The 19,232-nt window shown below is 52.8% G+C and overlaps 1 protein-coding gene across 18 annotated transcripts in view; it reads left to right on the top strand.

Moving 5' to 3' along the window:
* The first annotated feature begins 2,700 nt into the window (after positions 1-2,700).
* The window catches only part of ZNF185 (zinc finger protein 185 with LIM domain), a 64,613-nt gene continuing 48,081 nt past the window's right edge, over positions 2,701-19,232 (top strand). For 11 of the 18 annotated variants that reach the window (XM_043571593.1, XM_043571605.1, XM_043571595.1 and 8 more), the window contains exons 1-4: positions 2,701-2,901; positions 16,713-16,791; positions 16,955-17,078; positions 17,504-17,569. In XM_043571593.1, the coding sequence (XP_043427528.1) occupies positions 16,758-16,791; positions 16,955-17,078; positions 17,504-17,569 (224 nt within the window). In that variant the 5' untranslated portion in view covers positions 2,701-2,901; positions 16,713-16,757. The remainder of the gene's footprint in view (positions 2,902-16,712; positions 16,792-16,954; positions 17,079-17,503; positions 17,570-19,232) is intronic. The other 7 variants (XM_043571597.1, XM_043571608.1, XM_043571609.1 and 4 more) reach the window with 1 other exon arrangement.

The following is a 19,232-nucleotide window of genomic DNA, read 5'->3' on the forward strand; positions in this document are numbered from 1 at the left end:
ACTCCTGCCTCTACCTTCCAGGCCTTTTGTCTACCCAAACAGCCCAGCCTGGCCCCACCATGAGGCTCACCTTAGTTAGAGACTTGAGCAGAGAATAGAGAGGGACAGGGCCAAGCTCAGGCCAGGCAGGGGTAGAGCCAAGTCTGGGGGCAGCCAACAGTCACTAAAATCTTGACCTCCAAGTTCTAGGCCAAGGCAAAGTTTGTGAATGAGCCAATGTTGTGGTTGAGAATGGGCAGAAGGTCACCACCAAGGGGACATCTTGTGCAGGGGTCAGTGGTATGAAAGCACTTGGTGTGTCTGGGCCCAGGTGCCTGAGAACAAGGAGTCAAAGAAGAGGCTGATGAAGTTGGCAGGGACCTTGAAGTCTGGCTGAGGTGGCTGGGGGTGGCCCTGGTAGGAGTGGGGGTTTCTGTTGGGACAGTGAACAGGTGGGCAAGGCAGGGCAGGGTAGGGCAAAGCAGTTACCATTCGAGTCAAACCCGTTTTAGGTGAGATCAGCTGCAGGGCCTGGCAGCCTGGGAGGGAGGGAGGGAGGAGTTGAAGAAAGGCTGGTCTCTTAGGCTGACACTGTCATGGCATATCTGGCCTGGGCAAGGGCTGAATCACCTGGGACATGGGAAGAGCTTGAGGCTCCAGGGAAGCCCAACCCAGGGCAGCCTTCACTGACTGGTCATTGGTGGCTTTGGACCCCAGTCTTGTGTTCTGTAGCTGACCCACCCATACTTAAGGCTCTGGAGCAAGCTTTCCCCTTCCCACTGGAGGCTTTGGGAGGCAAGTACCACCTTCTTCCTCACCCTTATATCTAACCCATCACTGTGCCCTCTACATCTGAAGTTTCTTGAAAGGAAAGGGGATGTGATACACCCTAGGTCATATAGTGAGTATATTTAGGAGCTAGGAGGCCAAGCCAAATCCATGGCCACCAGCAAACCAAGCAGAGGATGGGAAGGCATTAGATACTGGCCACCAGAGTGGAAGCAGAAAAATGCTGGTTGGCAAGAGACAGATGAACTGAAGTGACTTTATATACAATCCCCCCATCCCCACTCCCTATACACATAGTCACATAGACACAGGGTCACTTCCTCCCTACTTGATAAAGCCCAGGAAGAGAATAATGAGAATTATTTCTAGAGTCTCAATCACCCCTCAATTCCCTCCTTCTGCAAATCCCCTCCAACCCCTTGTGCTTGTCTTTGTGTCCCAGCGATGACTCAGATGTGGCCCTGCCCTCTTGGAGCTCACCATGTAGAATAATAGAGGTGATGGCCACTATGCTAGAACTATGTCATCAGAGGGAACTGGGGGAGCACACAGAAGGAGGCAATCTACTTGCCTGGGTGGCACATGCAGTCAGAGAAGGATCTACAGCCACTTGAGTGAAGGTTTGGAGAACGACTAAGACAAGGGGACAAAGGACATTGTAGGGAGTCTGAGTGCCAGGAGCAAATACCCCAAGGAGATAGGACTTGTGATATTCAGAAGGCAGAAGCAGGGGAGTGTGGCTGGATGTGCAGAGAGAGGTTGGTGCCACAAATTCTTGGGGCCCCTTAAAGTTTGGCTTTTATCCTGAGAGCAACGGGAAGCCATCAAAGAGTTGCACGCATATAAACTATTAAACTGACTTGTGTGTGGAGACAGGGTGGGAAGAAAGGCAAAACCAGAGGCAGGGAAACCAGCAAGGAGGCTGGTCCTATAGCCCAGGCCTGCACTAGGGTGGTGGCAGTGGGCATGGACAGAAGTCTATGGATTGGAAGGCCATTTGGGACATAGACTTGACAGAGCTTGATGAAGGAGGAACTGTTGGTCCATCCTTTTGATCCCATCATCTGATAGGCCAACTTTTAGCCAACCCTATGCCGTCTGTTCGACGGCAGTTAAGTTCCTCACATAAGAGGCATTCCCTGGACCCACAGGCAGGGTTGGGGCTTCTTTTGAAGCTCCCTCCTTCCTAGTCCCCAACCCCGTGCCTTGCACATAGCAAGTACTCAGTAAGCATGATTCAATGACACAAGTACTCAAAAAGCACAAATGAATGACACTTATCAAACTGCACTGGTCCTAGGGATCTGGATGTGTCACCTGTGAGGTGGCCCGGCTTGCTGACAAGGTGCTCCCAGCATGGCCTTCCAGGGTGAGAACTTCTCTAGTGTTGCCGGTGAGCCAGGCTCCCTCACTTTCTTCTTCTTCCCAGCCTCTGGGATTTCCTGTATGATCTCAGCCTCTGGCCCCCTTCCCCCCCTCCCCGCCCCTGTCTGGGATCTTCATCTGTAAAATGGATCTAGGAACAGTAGTTCTCGACAGAATTAACCCAAAGCATCTGTGGAAGTCATTGGCCTTGAACCGGGGCCAGATCGCGTCGGGTGTGGGCAGGGGCGCAAGTAGGCAGCCGGGGCATTCATGTGGCGGAGACCTCCCGGTCCGGAGCCGGGAGCCCAAAGGAATTTGCCTGGAAGTTTTCCACCGTGGCAGAGCCTTCTGGAGCTTGCTCTGTGCTCGCCTCGGGGTGCCCCGGCCTTGATTTCTCCAGTAGCCCCGAGGGGCGGGGCTGGGAAGGAGCGGGAGGGCCGAGGACACTGGCGGGAGAATGTGCGGAATGTGCCAGGCGCATCTACCTACCCCAAGAGAGGGCAGAGGAAGGGGGCCGGCCGAGGGGAGGGGCGAGGGGCGAGGCACTGGGCGCCGGTGAAAACCTGTTTGTTCTCCTGCGGGTGGAGCCCAGTCCGCGCCTCCTCGCTGCCCTGCACGCTCTTCGCTGCACCAGGCTCCCGCCGTCCCACAACCGCCGCCCCGGGCCCGGCCTGGCCTGGCCCGGTTGGGCGCTGTCCACCCGAGGGAGCCCGCGCCCCGTGTCCGCCCGCTCCTCGGCCCACCCCGCGAGCCGGGCACCTGTGCCAGGTAGGGCTGTCGAGTCGCCGTTGGCGCGGCCCGGTGGAGAGGCAACGGGGTGGGGGTGGGGGACGCCCCGCCCATACCCAGTCAGGTGGCGGGGACAGCTCAGGGCCTCAGTTCCCCCTTCCATGATCCTCACCCGCTCCAAGCATTCCTCCTGGGCTTCCACCAAGGAGGCAATGAACTTGGTTTTCTGGTTTTCCCTGTAAGCAAAGAGAGTAAACTAGAGAGGCAGAGAAGGCTAGCCTGGTCCCTCTATTCTCACCCTTTCTGGAAAAATGATTTGATTGTTAGTGAATGGCCTGGGGCCAAGGTGCTGTAAGAGTTGACTGCAAGCAAAGGAATCAGGGCATCTCAGATCAGCTAGTTCACCCTGTGTCCATTTTATAGATAAGAACACTGAGACCCAGAGGCTGGCTCACCCTGGAGCCCAGAGCAGGGGGCTCGAGGATTGCTTGTGATGAGCATGTGCTGGGCACAGGGCAGTCTCCTGCAGGGCTACCAGAAAGGTAGCTGCCCAGACAGAAGGCGCCGAATCAAGTGTCACTGAGTGTTATCAACAGGATCTGCAGCAAACGGGCTCTGTGGCTGAATTGTTTGGATGGGGGTAGGGGAGCCAAGAGCCTTGTCCTCTTTGGAAAGGTAGAGTGATACCTGGCCTCAGGAAGACTGAATGCTCAGCATCTCTGTCTGCTCTGCTACTTCCGAGCTTGGGGGCATTTGGGCAGCTCCATCAGTCCAAGGGGTAACACACCAGGCCTCCTCCCACCCAAGGCTGTTGGGGGTTCAGATGAGGTCAGTGTGAGCGGGCCTGGGCTCTGGAACATCTGAGATGTGGTAGGAATTGTGTTCTCACTGAGCTGTTTGCACTTAGATTTGACACTGTAGATGGCAAAGCATCTCAGGATCACACTCTGTGAACCCTGAGAGAGACATGCCCTCACACCCCATCAAGCAGTAGAGCCAGTCTTGCTTTGGTCTCATGGCCCTTTAGATTTCTGGTCATGGTACCTGGCTGGGGACTGGAAGCAGGGTCCCATGAGCTGGGTCCCACCCAGCATGCCTGGTGCTCTTTGTGTTTCTGCCTAGGCAGTGGGGAAAGGCTCTGCATTCCTGCTCCTTCCTCACCAGCTCACATAATACTGGGCAAGTCTGGGAGAAAGGGGAAGCAGGAGATGTACCTACCTTCCCAGGGTCTCCACTGCCTCATCGGAAAAATCAGGGGCAGCCCAGAGGCCAGCTCAAAGGCCCTGGTTGCCGCTTAGAAGCAACTAGCTAGGACATAGATGTACAGACCAGGGGCCAGCTTGCTGGCTGGTCTTGGTGCCTGTGCTATTTGTTTCATTACCCCTGGACCATAGGATGGGAAGGAGAAGACCCACCTCACTTTCCCTACCCACTTCCATCAATTATCAGCCCCAGCCCTTGTGCCTTCCTGGCCTGGACTTCAGATGCCCTGGCCTGCCTGGAGTCCCTATACTCAACTATTGTAAGCTGATGGAAGGTACACAGAGCAGCACACAGCAGGTGCTTCACATCTGTTCATTTCCACTCTTTGGACATCACAAGTCAGTGACAGAGGTACCCCATTTCCATACTGGGTGCTGCAGCTTTGAGTAGCATAAACACAAGGGGCCATGGGAGCCTGGAGCAGGGGAGCAGCCCTCACTGGGAGTATCAGGGAAGGCTTCCTGGAAGAGGAGGGCTTGGAAGTAAGGGAAGGAGCTTGGCAGCTGCCAGGGCAAGGCCTATATATCCACTGGGGCTGCATGAGTCTAGCCTCCCCCGTGTTCCTGAAAGACCAAAGCCAGTTCTTCCTAAGCCCCTATATGTTCTACCCAGAGCTGGACAGTGGGGGCCTGGAGGGAAATCACAGGCAGGCTTTGCCCCAAGGAGTGACAGGCTAGCTGGGGAGATGGACAGCCACTCAGTAGGGAGCAATGACCAGCATCGAATTTGTCCACCTCACTTCCTTCTCAACTAGAGTCCAGATTTCAGCCACTGAAGACAGTGACCCCAGGGGTGGCTAGTGTTTCACCTCAGCTTCCCTCAGCATGCCTGGTGCTCTTTGTGTTTCTGCCTAGTGCCCATGTAGCCTCCTGAGATCTAGCAGGGCAGATAGGCATCAGCAGCTAGTCCCTGAACTGTCCTCAGTTACATGGCAAGAAAAATCCCAAATCTGACTCAATGTACTCTGGAAGCTGGAAGCCTGCCTTCTTCCTTTCCCACTCAGCCTCCACGGGTGACTGATCCCTTTGGTCTGGATCTTGCTTCAAGCCACAGCCCATAAGGTGCCAGCTCATGCATAACACCAGCTTTCTTTGCTTGCTGAGTCCTGAGGCTGCCCCACTGCCAGGCCCTCCTGGCATGGGACAGAATCATGGCTGGAGAAGAGGAGAGCCATTTTCCATGGCTTCAGAGCTGTGAGCAGCAACCCACATGGTGCCCCAGGCCTTTGGCTCCTGTGATTAGGATCCATCAGGGACTCTGTATTCATTTCCACTGTGTCTGCAGAGAGCTGGCTGATGCCAGGACAGGGGCAGTGCACCTAGGGGACCCACATGCCTGAGAGTGATGTTCAGGAGAGGTCGGCATCATTGCTTCTGAGGGTCAGCAAGCTGGCAGGAGACTGATGAAGTGGAGCAGAGAGATGAACAGTAGTAGAGTGTGTGATGTACCAGGGAGGTGTCTTTACAGCCTAGTGGTAAGAGAGAAGCTCAGAGGTCAGATTGGGTTCAAACCCCAGCTCAGCCACCATCTAGTTGTGCAAACCTGAGCAGACCACACAACCTCCAGAGGCCTCGGTTTTGTCACCTGTACAGAAGGGAGGCTGAAGCCAGGAACACCTGCTGCACAGTGTCCTCCTCCAGCGACTGTGATGGCCAGGGCTGAGGGTGGGCCCAGCTTGGGAGGAATGTGGGTTCCGCATCTAAAGAAAAATGATTTAAAAATCACTACCAGTCTGTACCAGTGAGGCATATGGTGTCTACCCACAGTTAAATATTTGCCACAAAACATTTAATTCTTTTTTTTTTAATTTTTTTTTCAACGTTTATTTATTTTTGGGACAGAGAGAGACAGAGCATGAACGGGGGAGGGGCAGAGAGAGAGGGAGACACAGAATCGGAAACAGGCTCCAGGCTCTGAGCCATCAGCCCAGAGCCTGACGCAGGGCTCGAACTCACGAACCGCGAGATTGTGACCTGGCTGAAGTCGGACGCTTAACCGACTGCGCCACCCAGGCGCCCCGTCACAAAACATTTAATTCTTAAATTCACTTCTGGATGCCTACTAAAATCTGATTTGCTTCCTTTTTTTCTAATAATGTCTACTGTTTTCATTTTTAACTGTTTATCTTGGATTGATTTAAAACGCACAGAAAAGTTGTGAGAATGATACAAAGAACTCCCTCAAAGTCTCATCTGGATTCCCTGCTGTTAACTTTTCTGATAATTTTCGTTAGGAAGGGGGAAGTTGACATGGGAGCACTTGTGTGACAGTAATGTTCATTGAGGAGTGGCCATGGAGGGGTCAGGGAGTGGACAGGGCTCGCATCAGTTCTTTTTTCCAAAAGGGAAACTGAGGCACAGAGAGGTACCCACTCAAGACTCACTTGAGGATTAAGAATGGAGCCAGGTTACTTTGTCTCACAGATAATGTACATGTTTGGTGAGTGTTTTCTGATTACTTGCCTGTGTTGGGCACTGGGGCACAGCAGTGAATGAGAACTGAGAAGGGTAGGGGAAGGAAAGCAGAAGGGACAGGTATGGGTGGAGAAGGGGCTGAAAAATGAAAGTCAAGAGGCCCTATGGATGTCATTGTCAAACTCTAATGTGGGGAGTCAGGAACTTACAGCTTAAGCGCATGTCCCAGGGGTTTTGTATTCTAGAGGGACCTAGAGGCCACTTTCAGAACCACTGTCTAGGTTTTTCCTGTGGGGAGTGTGCTCATTTCCAACTGCAAGAGGAAACCAAGAACTGGAGCCACTGGTGGTAGCGGTGGAAGTAGCTGTGGAGCTCTGTGGCTATGCCCTGGGTCAGGGAGGAGACCTGGCCTCTGGGACCAGTGGTGGGCAGGCCTCATGCTGCTGCAGGCTGTCGCTGGTGGTCCTGACCTTTACCCTGTAGTCTGGTTCCTGTGATAATTGGCTCAGCACACCATTTTCTGATGACTAGGTCAGTTTTCCAGAGAGCTTGATGTGGCAAGGGTTCCAATCATAAGAATGAGTGAAAATGCTTACACCAGGCAGTGCCTGGTTTAGACTAAAAACAAAACAAAACAAAACAAAACAAAACAAAACAAAACCCCAGGATTTGTCTCACCACTTCTGCCCGGTGAGCTCCCACTTATTCTTTCATTCTTTTGGGACGGCCTGAGCCAAGGGCACTTCCTTGGGAAATGCAGCACTCTGGCAGTGCCCTAGAAGGGCTGCTATAGGCTCCTGTCCGTCTGTCTGTCTGCCCAGTACCCAGCCTGGCTGTCAGGTCTCCATAAATGCTTGTTGAATAAATGAAAGTGTGGCCTTAGGCAAATTCTTTCTCCTCTCTGAGTCTCCATATTCTTATTTAAAAAATGGGGACAGTGATAATAGGTAAGGGTGGAGCTCAGGACACTCTGGGTCCGGGGTGGACAGGAAGGGGAGAAAGTAGCTGGGAGGAGGCCTGTCCAAGCTCGGCTGGGGTGGGAGGTATTGTTGGGTGGGGAGAGGGGGCTCATTCCTCTTTTCCTCTTGAGCTTTACTCACAATCACCTGTAACTAGACCAAAAGGAATTCTTTGGCCAGTGTTAGTCAGGGGCAAGTGGGGGAGTGGGGACTTGTGTGTCACCAGGCCTGCTTTGGCAAAGGCTGAATAGGTGGCAACATTGAGGATACAGGGGTATTCTTGAGGAGGAAGTTGGTTAAGGTGGGGGGTGGGATCTATGACCCCTGAATCCCTTTCAACCCCTTTGGCTGTCTGTGTGCTGATGGGGATAGCATCTCTGCCCTACTGGGATGAGCTTAAGACCACCTTGGTTCTTAGGTCCAGGGGGTGAGGAACCAAGCCAGCCCAGGCCTTGAAGGAGAGCTCCCAGGGTTCCTCTGGGCCTCTTCTCATGCTACAGCATGAGAGGTAGAGGCCCTGGAAACAGTGGGAATAATTCATATAGATGGCTCTGGCAAGGGGCTCTCTTTGGGGTAAGGGTTCATGGGCCCTGCTATCCCCATCGTTTTAACCCTGCCCAGACCCCTGGCCTCCACAAAGTATCTCAGAGGACCCTGCCAAGAAGCCCTTGCTGGTCCCTGAGGCCAAGCTACCTCTGAAATGGACCAGTCACCCCAAGCAGTCACTTGTATCCAGCCTGTGGAAAACTAGAAAGTGGGCACAGGACAGCCAGAAGGAATCCTGGCTCCTCAAGAGTGACAGGCAGCCATGGCTCCCTTTACCCCCTTGGGGCTTGAACTCTACACTGCCTCTGAAGAGAGTTGGCCTGTGTCAGACCCTCAGATAGCTGCCTTCCAGGGCCCTCCAGCACTGACGCCAAGAAGTCTAGATTCTGGGATGTTGGGGGTGGGCTGAGGGAAGGTGAAATTCCAGACTTTCATGTAGAACTCATTTACCTGTAAAGCACATTTACAAATACTACCCCCCCCCCAGGCATTCTTTTTCCATATTACATTTTTCCCTCTGTAATCCAAATCTCCTCCAGCTCTTTTTTCCACGTGGTGCACCTCCTTCCTTCTGCCTCATTAGCCTCCACATGGGAGTCCCTAGGACTGGAGCATCACATGCAGGTCAAGGGGCTCTGCTCCACTGGGGCTCCTGGGAGCTGTGTGCTGAGTAGCAGACTGGGGGTCTCTGACATGACCCAGCTGCTCTGCCATCACTCTGGCAGGCCTCTGAAGGGCCCCTTCCAGGAGGAAAGCAACCTGTCTGCTGATCGTCCTCTTGCCAGATGCTGAGACTGGGAATCAGGATGTCCTCAGTCATGAGACCTGGCCACAGGAGACCGCTTCATAACACATTTGATCATTCTAGCACTTGGCTGCCTGAGTATTGGCCTGGGTCCAAACCTAGACATTAGGCCAAATGCCTTCAGAAAAGACTGGGTGAGGGCACCCAAGCTGGGGGTGGAGGTCACACTCCCTGACTTTTGGCATCCCCAGCTCTTTCACACTCCATGCTATATCCTGCCTGTGGCCTCACTCCATTCATCTCTTTGTCCAGGCCTTTCTCAGCCTGGCATGTGGAGTGCATGCCAGCCCATTCTTGCACTTCCTGCTGCAGCCTCCTGGGAGAGCCTGTCCCATGGCCTGCCCAGTGTCTTAGGCATTTGTCCTCCAGGGGATGTTGCAGAGGGAGGACAGGACAGGGAGGGAAGCTCGCTGAAAACAGCACTGCATGGGGTCCCATGGACTTGCTGATGAGCAGACGGGCTGCACTGAGACGCATGCCTTCCTCCTATGACTAGGGACTTCATCTTCACCCAGAGAGAGTAAGTGACATGTCCAGTGACGTGTTTTGACAGAACTAGGACTTGGACCCCTTGTCTAGTGCTCTTTTATTTGTATCCGAGTTTGAACAGACATCACAGATGTGTGGCTTCTTGGCCTTGGCCAAGTCCTCCACATCTCTAGCAGCATGAGTGTGCCTCTCCCATGAAATGACAGATAATGAGCCCAGCTGGCTTGGCTCTACAGCTATCTGAACAAGCATGGTCTCCTACCCCCTTCTTGCTTCTGTTTCTGGTGCTTAGAGGGAAAAGGTAAGAGGCAGAGTCCTCTAGCAGGCATGCTTGACTACCTTGGTGTTACCCTTCCCCTGGTAACCCAGACCACCCCAATCCTAGTATAGTTCATTACCCTGAAGGGGCTTAATAGGGGCCTCTCATGGGTATTTATGCACAAGGGAGGACTCTAATCTTGAAGCTCAAAGGCACTTGCTTGGAACACACCCAAAGAGGACCTAGATGTGCATTCCAGAAGGTGGATCTAAGGCACAGGGTCTTTTCTTTGAGACTTTCTCTCCATCCTGGGACCACTGATGGCTCTGTGTTCAAAGGGAGTGTTTACAGTGAGAATGAACAGGAGCCTCATCCCCATGGTCAGAATCCCCCATTACCAGTTGGGCCAGAAGGGAGGTATGGAGGGATTCTGGCCAGTAGAACTAGAGCCTTGGTGTTGTAGAGCCCAACTTAGGCTGTTATAGTAAGGCAAGAAGGAACAGGTATGACAGCTGGAGTCATCCTTGCAGGCTGTGTCTTTCCACTGTTTAGTCATTGATACCCTCACCCAATGATGGGGAGCCAAGGTCCCATGCAAAAAAGGAGTGTCCTTCCTGTCAGTCCAGCTGTCTTCTCTGAGACCGCTTGACAGTGCCCAGTGGAAGGATCAGAAGTGGTTGGATTTACTCATCTTAGAAACAAGTTGTTGAGAGACAAGGGACTTTTCATTACTTCACCTCTTCCCTCATGACCCAGATAGGAGCACTTATGTTTTTGCTGAAGTGATTCTGGGGCTCTGCCTCGCTTAGGGCTCCCTGCTTTGGAGTCCCATGAAAATGCTCACAGACAGGGGCGCCTGGGTGGCTCAGTAAGTTAAGTGGCTGACTTCAGCTTAGATCATGATTTCATGGTTCATGAGTTCGAGCCCCACATCGGGCTCTGTGCTGACAGCTCAGAACCTGGAGCCTGCTTCGGATTCTGTGTCTCCCTCTCTCTCTCTGTCCCTCCCCACTCATACTCTGTCTCTCTCTCAAAAATAAACATTTTTTAAAAATTGTTTTTAAAAAATGCTCACAGACAAACCTTTACTCAAACGTGGCCTGAGGTTGGCCCAGCAACTGGCCCATGCACCGGGCAGCCCAAGGCCTTGTAGCCTTCATGTATATGTCACTTACCACATCCATAGTTTGTCACTGGGCTTGGCCACATGGGCCATGCTTGGGGTTGTGTCTTCTTGTCCTGTCCCACTGGCTTCCTCAGCCAACTCCTGACTCACACCTAAGGGGTCAACCCAGAGTTGAGCTGCAGGCTCAGGTTCCAAAAGACACAACTGCATGTGATCCCTGCTGGACGGGGATGGGGTCCACAGAAAGTTGGTACACATAGGGAAACACAGCCAGGCTCCCTCTCAGCCTTCTGGGTGCACATTGTCAAAACTCACCTCTGGGTAAGAAGTCCCACCTCTTACTCTTCTGTCTGTGGTGTGCCCACTCATGATTGCTCACTGTGGCCAGCGCCCAGCACACACACATTCAGACAAGTCCCAATACCTGTGTCCTTTGGCTGCAGCTCCTTGGTGTGCAAAGCTAAGAGTGTTTTGTTCCTTTTCCCTCCCAGTTTGCCTTGGAGATCCCTGCCTGGCATTCAGCATTCCCTCATTCCCCAGCTACCCACTAGTTCAACTTGTCTCTTTTCACACAAGCCCTTGGTACAAAGATCCCAGGCCAGGGTCACTGGGGCTGGGGTGGGCCCATGGGATAGATGTCCAGGCTGTTTGTGTTCACAGGCCTAGCCACTTCACCTGCTCATTGGTGTTCACCCAGTTGTCTGTAAGAAGCCAGCTTGTCCCAACTGTGATGGGGGAGGTGAGGAAGGGCATTTCAGTCCTGAGGCAGGCTAGCATGAGGGCAGCAGCAGCACCAGACTGAGGACTCCAGGATGGGTGGCACTCAGGGGCTGGAGACAGCCACAAGGGCAGATGCCTGTCCAGGTCCAGCCTGCTGTGGTGTCTGCCTGAGGTGGACTCTGCCCCTATTCCTTCTTCCTCTCCTATGGTTTCCTTTTCCTTCCAGGTTATTGGGAAATGCAGACATTTTTAGTGCAGTGTGACCGAGAATGGGATTAGCCAAGGGGCTGTGGGACTTGATGGCTCCTCTGGGACATGCTTCCTGGGCTGAGGCTCTAGGCCATTTGGCAAAGAGGTAGCTGCAAGGGCAAAGAAACAGAAGCCTGCTTGAGAAAAAGGGTGTGCACAACATGGAGAGTCAACCTGGGTGGCAATTCTAGAAAATTTTCTCTGAATTAGTCTTCTCATCTTGGAGGCAGAGCACGTCCTTGTGGGGCAGAGGCTCTTCTCCTGCTGCTTCTCTCTCCATCTCTGTCTCCTCATGCATCAGCCAAGCATTTGCGTCACTGTCTTCCAACTCCCTGGCTCCCTCCCTCCTGCTAATCTGCCTGCATCAGCTCCAACTCCACCCCCTGACCACACCAGGCTTGCTATGGCCTGGGGAAAACAAGCTCCTTGCACTCCCTCATTGGCTCTTTCCTTCTCTCTATCCAATCAGGGCCAGAGGCCCCTTCCCTGGGAGGTTGCTGGAAAGCCTTGAGAGGCTTCAGCAGTTGGGAGGAACGTGCATTCAGAGACCATCTGCATCAGGAGTGCCTGTCCCCATCTCCCCCCAGTCATCCTTGCTAAGGATGCTCCCCCCTGCCTACCCCAAGAGGCATCTGCAGGCTAATGGAAGAAGGAGGAATAAGGGTATGAAGGGCAAGGAGGGTGGGCTGGGCACCCATTTAGTGTCTGAGGTGGCCTGGCCTGCTCAGGAGGACTTAGACTTGGTCCTGAGCTGCCATGGGACAGGCTGATGTAGTCTGGGTATATACCCTTGTTTGGACTTGGCACAAGGAGTTACCCTATGAAGGATAGCTAGGGTGGAAAGTGGCTGATAAGCCACCTGTTCCTTTGGTGGTCTAGGCCAGGCCCCTAAGCAGGGCAATATGACCATTCCTAAGGTACCAAAAGATTTCCTATCAAGGTAGAAACAGGAGCTGTACTACTGAAAGTGTACACAGAGAGGCTATCCAAACTAGAAATGCACTCACACGGGCCATTTGGAAGATGAAGACACCCACCAACATCATGACACCTAAACTATGGGATGGAAAAGAACTGGTACCAAATTCTAGTCAGTGACACATGCTGTGGCTTGGGAATATCCTGTCAGGAGGAGACCCAGCGAGCAAGTCCATGGGCTTGGTGGCTTGGTGCCACTTTACAGATGAGATTGAGGTCCAGGCAGTGGGACAGTGTCACAGCCATGTGAAGCCACTTAGGGATGAGGAGCAAAGATATCAGCTGTCAATCCAGGTGGCCCTTCCTGATGTGCCAGGGAGGCCTAGGAGGCTGTGCAAGAAACCCAAGTGCCCCAAGGAAGAGTAAGACTAGAAGTAAGGTGGGAGATACCCCCCAAAATGCATACCTGTTCTCCCTCCCACCCAAGCTGTGTGCAGAGAAGACCCAGGATCCTGGAGGAGGCTGTGTGTGTGCCCACGGGCAGCAAGGCTCTGCTCAGAGCAGCCCAGAGGGACCCTAGAGGCACAGGGCACCTTCCCCAGGATGTCTACCCCAGAGGAAGGAGAGAATTCCCCATGCATCCATTGGCTCTCCTCACTTCCCAGTCCTTCCTTGGCACTTTTCACCTTGCGTCAACTTTGGAGATCCATCATTACCTATCCAAGCAGCCTCAGCTCCCATTTCATTTGGTTAAATGACTGCTTGTTTAGTCTTTTAAGTAAATAGCACCATCCTACACATCTTTTTGTTTAAAAGCTTTCTTTCACTTAATGATATATGGAAACCATACACATGAAACTTGTCAAATTACATCATATATCCATATCATTTGTAATAAGTGCATAGTATTTGCTGGAATCATGTATCATAGTATGTTTAAATATCACTGTTGGGAATTTACATTATTGCCTAATTTTCGCCATTATACTCAACACTGGGACACCACCCCTCTTGTATACTTTGTTCTGCTTACTCATTTGTCTCCATAGGAGAGATTGCTGTGAGGGGAGCTTCTGGACCAATGGTCTTACCCTCTCAAGGCTTTCAAAACATATAGAGATTTGTCTTCTGAAAAGATGAGTCCATTGATCTGCCCACCAACAGTATGTGAGTGCTGCCTGGGAAACATACTCCTGAGTGGTCTGCATCCCATTCTTCAGAGCTGTTCCTGTCTCTAGTGAGGGTTTTCCCAGCTGTCCATTGATTGGGGATGAAGGGGATGGTGGGTCTGAGAAGAGACTTGGGTCCAAGGAGAGGTGGCAATGTATGGTTAGTCAAAAGCATGGCTCCTGCCAGCCTTCAGTGCAGAAAATTAGTGCAGAGTATGTGTTGGGTGTGTGAGGGGATGCTTCGGTTTTGTTCTTGCTGAGGCTGGTAGAGGGAGCAGGTCTTGTCTGGGAAGACTTTGATCAACAGTACCAAGGCATGCAGGTCAGATGAGGGGAGAGTCCCCAGGAGCAGGAGCAGGCAAGACAGGTGGGCCCCTGAGGTAGAGGCAGGGCTTAGCTCAGCAGGAGGAGTTGAATGGCATCCCAGTTGGGAGGAACCAGCATAAGCAAAGGCATGAGAATTACTGTGGTAGGGCCACCTTCTACGGATGTTGAAGTACATGGTCTTCTTGGAGCACAGTGTCAACATTGAAGGTCATTTGTGAGAAAAGTAACTGGGTCTGGACACTGGAGAGTTTGCCCCAGGCTTAGAGACAATGGACAGCCAGCAGAAGCTGAGTGAAAAGTGAGGGCTGATGTGGGCCAAGCTGCGGGAATGAGGCACAGATGAAGCAGGTGCAGGGAGAGGAGGGACCAGTGAAGTGGAGGGAAAAGCCAACTCTGTAGCTGGGACATTGATTCATACCTCATGTGTCCATTTGTCTGGCTGGGGCGCATCACTTTAAAGGCTCCTTGTTCCAAAGAGCTGCCTTCTTCAAGCCCATGGGAAGACTCTACTTCTTGACTATTTCAGATTTACTGTCCCATCAAAAGGGGACATTTGACTTCTGAGATGTAGCATCAGCCCTGCTCTTTGCCTGGTGAGGTGGGGCATAAGCCTTGAGTCTTCTGACTGGGGTCTTAGTTGTGTGGATGGGACCTAAGGCAACTCCACCCTCCCTTGCTGTGGGCTCTTACATGTATCCTTGCCCCTTTGGCCAGGGAGTTCCCAGTGGTCCCTCTGCCTCTGTCATTCTGCATGTGTGTGAGTCTATCCTGATTTTGGAGGTGGCTTATTTGGTTCTGATTTGACAGGAAACTTCTAGGCAATGTGGTCAACAGGTTTGTCAAGAGGAAACTGATGAATTCCTGAAGGAACTTAAACACTCAGCAGTAGGAGGCCCTGAGCTGAGGCCCAGAGGTGAGGTACTGGCCCAAGGTCTCACAGTCAGTCAGCAGCACCAGGAGACTGAGGGGCCAAGATCCTAGGTAGCAAGTGTGTCTGTGTGTCCTGCCCGGTGGGGCTACTCCATGGGCTGCTGGGATGGGACAGTTGGATGTATGTGGTCTAAAGATTGCTTATGGAATGAGTTCTGCTCAATATAACTCTGATGTGGCAGCCTTGGTGGAGGGGCTGAACAGCGGGGCTGCCATTTGCTGTGATGAAGTGCCATTCCTGGCACGCATCAGGCTTGAGCCTCCTGGGCTGCTCATTCAGTGCAATTTATGGGAAAGCCAGCTCTTGCTAACATGGCAAATTTGGTTTGATCTTGGCCCCTGCCTTAGCCATTTTAGTGTGCCCTTGACCTCTAAAGAAACATGTCCGGGCCTTGCCAGCTGGCAGCGGGGGGGTGGGGGGGGTGGGCAGCGGGTAATAGGCTCCTAAGGGAGAGGCTGCTCTGCCTCAGGACTATGCCAGCATGGCCAGGGCCCCTCATTCCCATCATGTCCACTTGCCGGAACCTCTAGTAATTCTATTGAGGCCCACAGGGCTAGTTGTGGCAGGCCAGAGCTGGGATTAGACCCACGATATGGGCCTTCCATCTGCCTTTAGCATTGGGCCGTTCCCAGCCTGGACAGTTGGCTTCCTCACCCCAGCCTCTTCTGAGACAAACATCTTCACAGTGCTGTGAGGCTCTGGAGGTCACTGTGGTCCACCTTTCACTGGCTACAGGAGGGAAACACATGGCTAAAGGGCAGAGAAAAGACAAGGAAGGAGAGCAGGGCAAGAATAGAGAGAGGAAAAGAAAGCAGAGCACAACAGCAATTCCTTACCAGATCCCAACCCTCACCTGGTCCCTGAGCACTACTAGAAGTTGGCAGGAGGGCCCTGGGCTTTCCCCACTGGAGATGAAGCAAACCCGTGAGCAACACAGGGCTGCACACTCTCAGGCTTGGTGGTTTTGATTGAGGACAGCTGACAGTCCCCTGTCCCAGTGAAGACAGGTTGAAACTCAATTGCTCCTTGGCTCCTGTCCAACTGCCCTGCGATCTTTGCTGTGCCCAGGTGGTGCCAGGCATTTTCAAGAACATTGGTGCATTCTGCCTTCATGGCAGTCCTGAAGGGTAGAGTTTTTAAAATTCCATGTTACAAATGAGGACAGTGAGGCAGACTGGACACATTAGCTGACCTGCCAAAGGTCTGTCAGACAGCTACTAAAGAGTGAGAAAGATAATCCAACCCCAAAGGAACTGGTCTCCCAGCCCCCACCCTTCCTTTAGTCCTTCTTTCTGAGCCCACTAGTGCCAGCCCTCAGGAAGCCTACCCTGTGGAGGTTCCACTGCTTCCCCTCTCTCCCCTACACTCATCTGGGCCTGGAATCTGGCCATCAGAACTCTCTAGGGGGGTTGTGGTTTGCCCTTATAAGCCATCTGTTGAATATACAGCTCCATAGCAGCCCATTCCCCATGTGAGCAGCTCTGGGCAGACAGGTGGTTTTACTATCAGACAATGACAGGTCCAGTGTGTGCTCACTCCCTGGCCTCTGCCCACCACCCAAACTCCAACAACTCTTGCCTCCTTATACACAAAGGGCAGTCAGGGACCACATGATGACCTGCAAGCCATTATAAATGCATGAAGTGACAAGCCATGTGCTTGCCTTTGTCCTCAGGAGCCCTGTTGAATCAACTGAGAAGGGATCTGCAGAGCAAGCGCCATGAGTATCTCAGCTCTTGGAGGCAGCACCAAAGGTGAGGACTGCACTCCCTCTTCTCCCAGGCTTGGTGTGTGGCCTGCCCTGCAAGGGCCACAAGCATGGCAGCAGAGAGCAGCATATTGGGAAGACTGGCAGGGAGGCATCAGTGTCCTGGGGCTGGGTTCCCCTTCTGAGGCTGCCTGGCCTTGCCCCTCCAGGGAAACCACTACTACCAGGTGAGGAGGAACGCAATAATGTCCTCAAGCAGATGAAGGTTCGGACCACGCTGAAGGGGGACAAGAGCTGGATCACCAAGCAGGATGAATCAGAGGGCCACACCCTGTAAGTCCAGGAGGCTAGGAGGCCAGCAACAATGAGGTGGGGTAGGGCTGTAATCCACAAAGGCCCGTCGATGCCTGGGGATCCTGAGGGACTTCCACCATTCAGACTTCAGTGGGGACATGTGGCCACAGGCAAGCTGGGGAGGGCAGAGCACGGGAAAGCAATCCAGTTGAAGGCAAGACTCAACCAAAGTTACAAGGTGGGAAAGCCCTTGACGCCGAGTGGGCATGTACATACTTGCCTGTGGAATGTGGAGAAAGGCCAGGGAAGGAGAAGGTGAGACGGGAATGGTGAGCCAAGTTCTTGTGATGCATGCACTTCACCCCACCTCACCTGCTTTGGGGCTCAGCAGACAGCCTCTAAGATGGAGGCTGCAAGGTGGCTGATGGCAGAGAGCCACTCTTTCAGGATCCCTTTTTCTCCAGAGAGCTGCCTCCTGGTCGGAGTCGAGCCACATCCTTTTCATCAGCTGGGGAAGTCCCGAAGACCAGGTAAGAGGTGATGCCTGGTGGCCAGTGAGTGGGCCTCATGCTGCAGTCTTCAGGGGATAAGGAGGAGCCCAAACTCAAAATAGATGTTAGGGTCTGCAGTGAATCATTTCAAATCCACAGGAGAGACAGGCTTTTCTACTCTGCTTCCTCTTGGGAAAGGGAGTGCAGATGTCACTGGGTTCAGATCCCTGGCCTTGCTGTGTGACCTTGAGGCTGGCTACCTAATGGGCCTCCATGGTTCCAGCTGCCTAGTGGGCATTGGGAAGTCTCTGTAAAGGGTGAGACAACATATCTGAGGTGATTTACACAGTGTTGAGAGTCACACATGACTCTCTTGTAGGTAGCCCTGATTGCTGAGTGCACTGCGGAACCAAAGAACTGCCCACAGTTTGATTTACAGCCTTTGCATAGCTCTCTGGGGTGCACAGGTGAATTTTAGGAAGGAATCAGGGTGTCAAGGAGATGGACACATTTGTTCCAATGGTCTCCCAAATTCATGATGACATATTCTGACATGTGGCCAAAGGGAACAGCCCATCCCGTCTGCATTTTGAAGACTTTTGCCTATCGGTGTCTAGGGGTGCTCCAAAGCACTGCCAAGTCAGTGAGTGGTGGGAATGCAAACCTCAGGCTTTAGTCTTGCTACAGTTCACTGGCAGTTGGCAGTGAAGGCAGTGCCAGGATCTTTCTCAGGTGGTGATAGAGGCAGTGGCAGCAGCTTGAAGGGAGGGATCCAAGTTCACTGCTAAGTCTCTGGGGCTGCCTCTAACAACTATGGACTTGCCCATCACCACCCCTCCCTGACTCGGCATCCAGTACCAGCCAGGTCCTGTGCTCTCTCCTTGGGGAACTAACATCTTAGCAGGGAACACAGGCATGGACCAAATAGAGAGGTGAACATAAAAGAGAGAATTATGGATTGTGATTATTGCAGTTGGCAAAGTTGGTGAAGGCCTGAGGATGGTTTAAAGACAGTCTACTCACTAGGGGGCTAGTTTACTTTGGGTGGTATGGTTCTCACCCTGGGCTTCTGTTTGGGGCTATGTTTAGAAAGCACATCCCAGGGCACTGTGACTCAGGGCCTAGAGCAGGGATACCTGGAAGTCTACATAAACTTCGGCTCTCCTTTTCTCTTGGGGAAAGAAGTGGATCCAAGGGACAGCCAGTGATCATGGCCTAGCCTCCCCAAGCCAAAAATGTTTGTGTGGCTAGATGGGGGGAAATGGCCTTTCTTTCTCAGGCCCCACCCCAAGTGTGCTTGCAAATTTGTCACCTGCAGGCTGCTGTCTCTATTAAGGACAGGGTCTGCCATGATGGAGAACACTGTGGCTCTGTGCTGCCCTTCTCACCTGCTTGTGTGGGGTTCCCTTAGACCCACTTTCCCTGTTCTCCAGCCCTTAAGCTACTGTCTTCCTAGAAAGAAAGGCCATCTGCTGAATCCTTGTCTCCTGCCCCTGCACCCCAAACTCACAGCTCTTTGCTGCCTACCACTACTGGCCCTCTGAACCCGCTCAGTTGCTCCCAAGCAGGAGACACCCAGCATGTGCAGTCTGTTTTCCAGCCATGCCCTCCAGTCCCAAACTTTCATCAAGTCTGTGATGTGGGCATCTCAGGAGCTGGAGGAGAGAGGCCCCAAAGGAACAGGAAGGGTGGGGAAGCTGCC

The sequence above is a fragment of the Prionailurus bengalensis genome, chromosome X, assembly GCF_016509475.1.
Source record: "Prionailurus bengalensis isolate Pbe53 chromosome X, Fcat_Pben_1.1_paternal_pri, whole genome shotgun sequence".
NCBI classification, from domain to species: domain Eukaryota; kingdom Metazoa; phylum Chordata; class Mammalia; order Carnivora; family Felidae; genus Prionailurus; species Prionailurus bengalensis.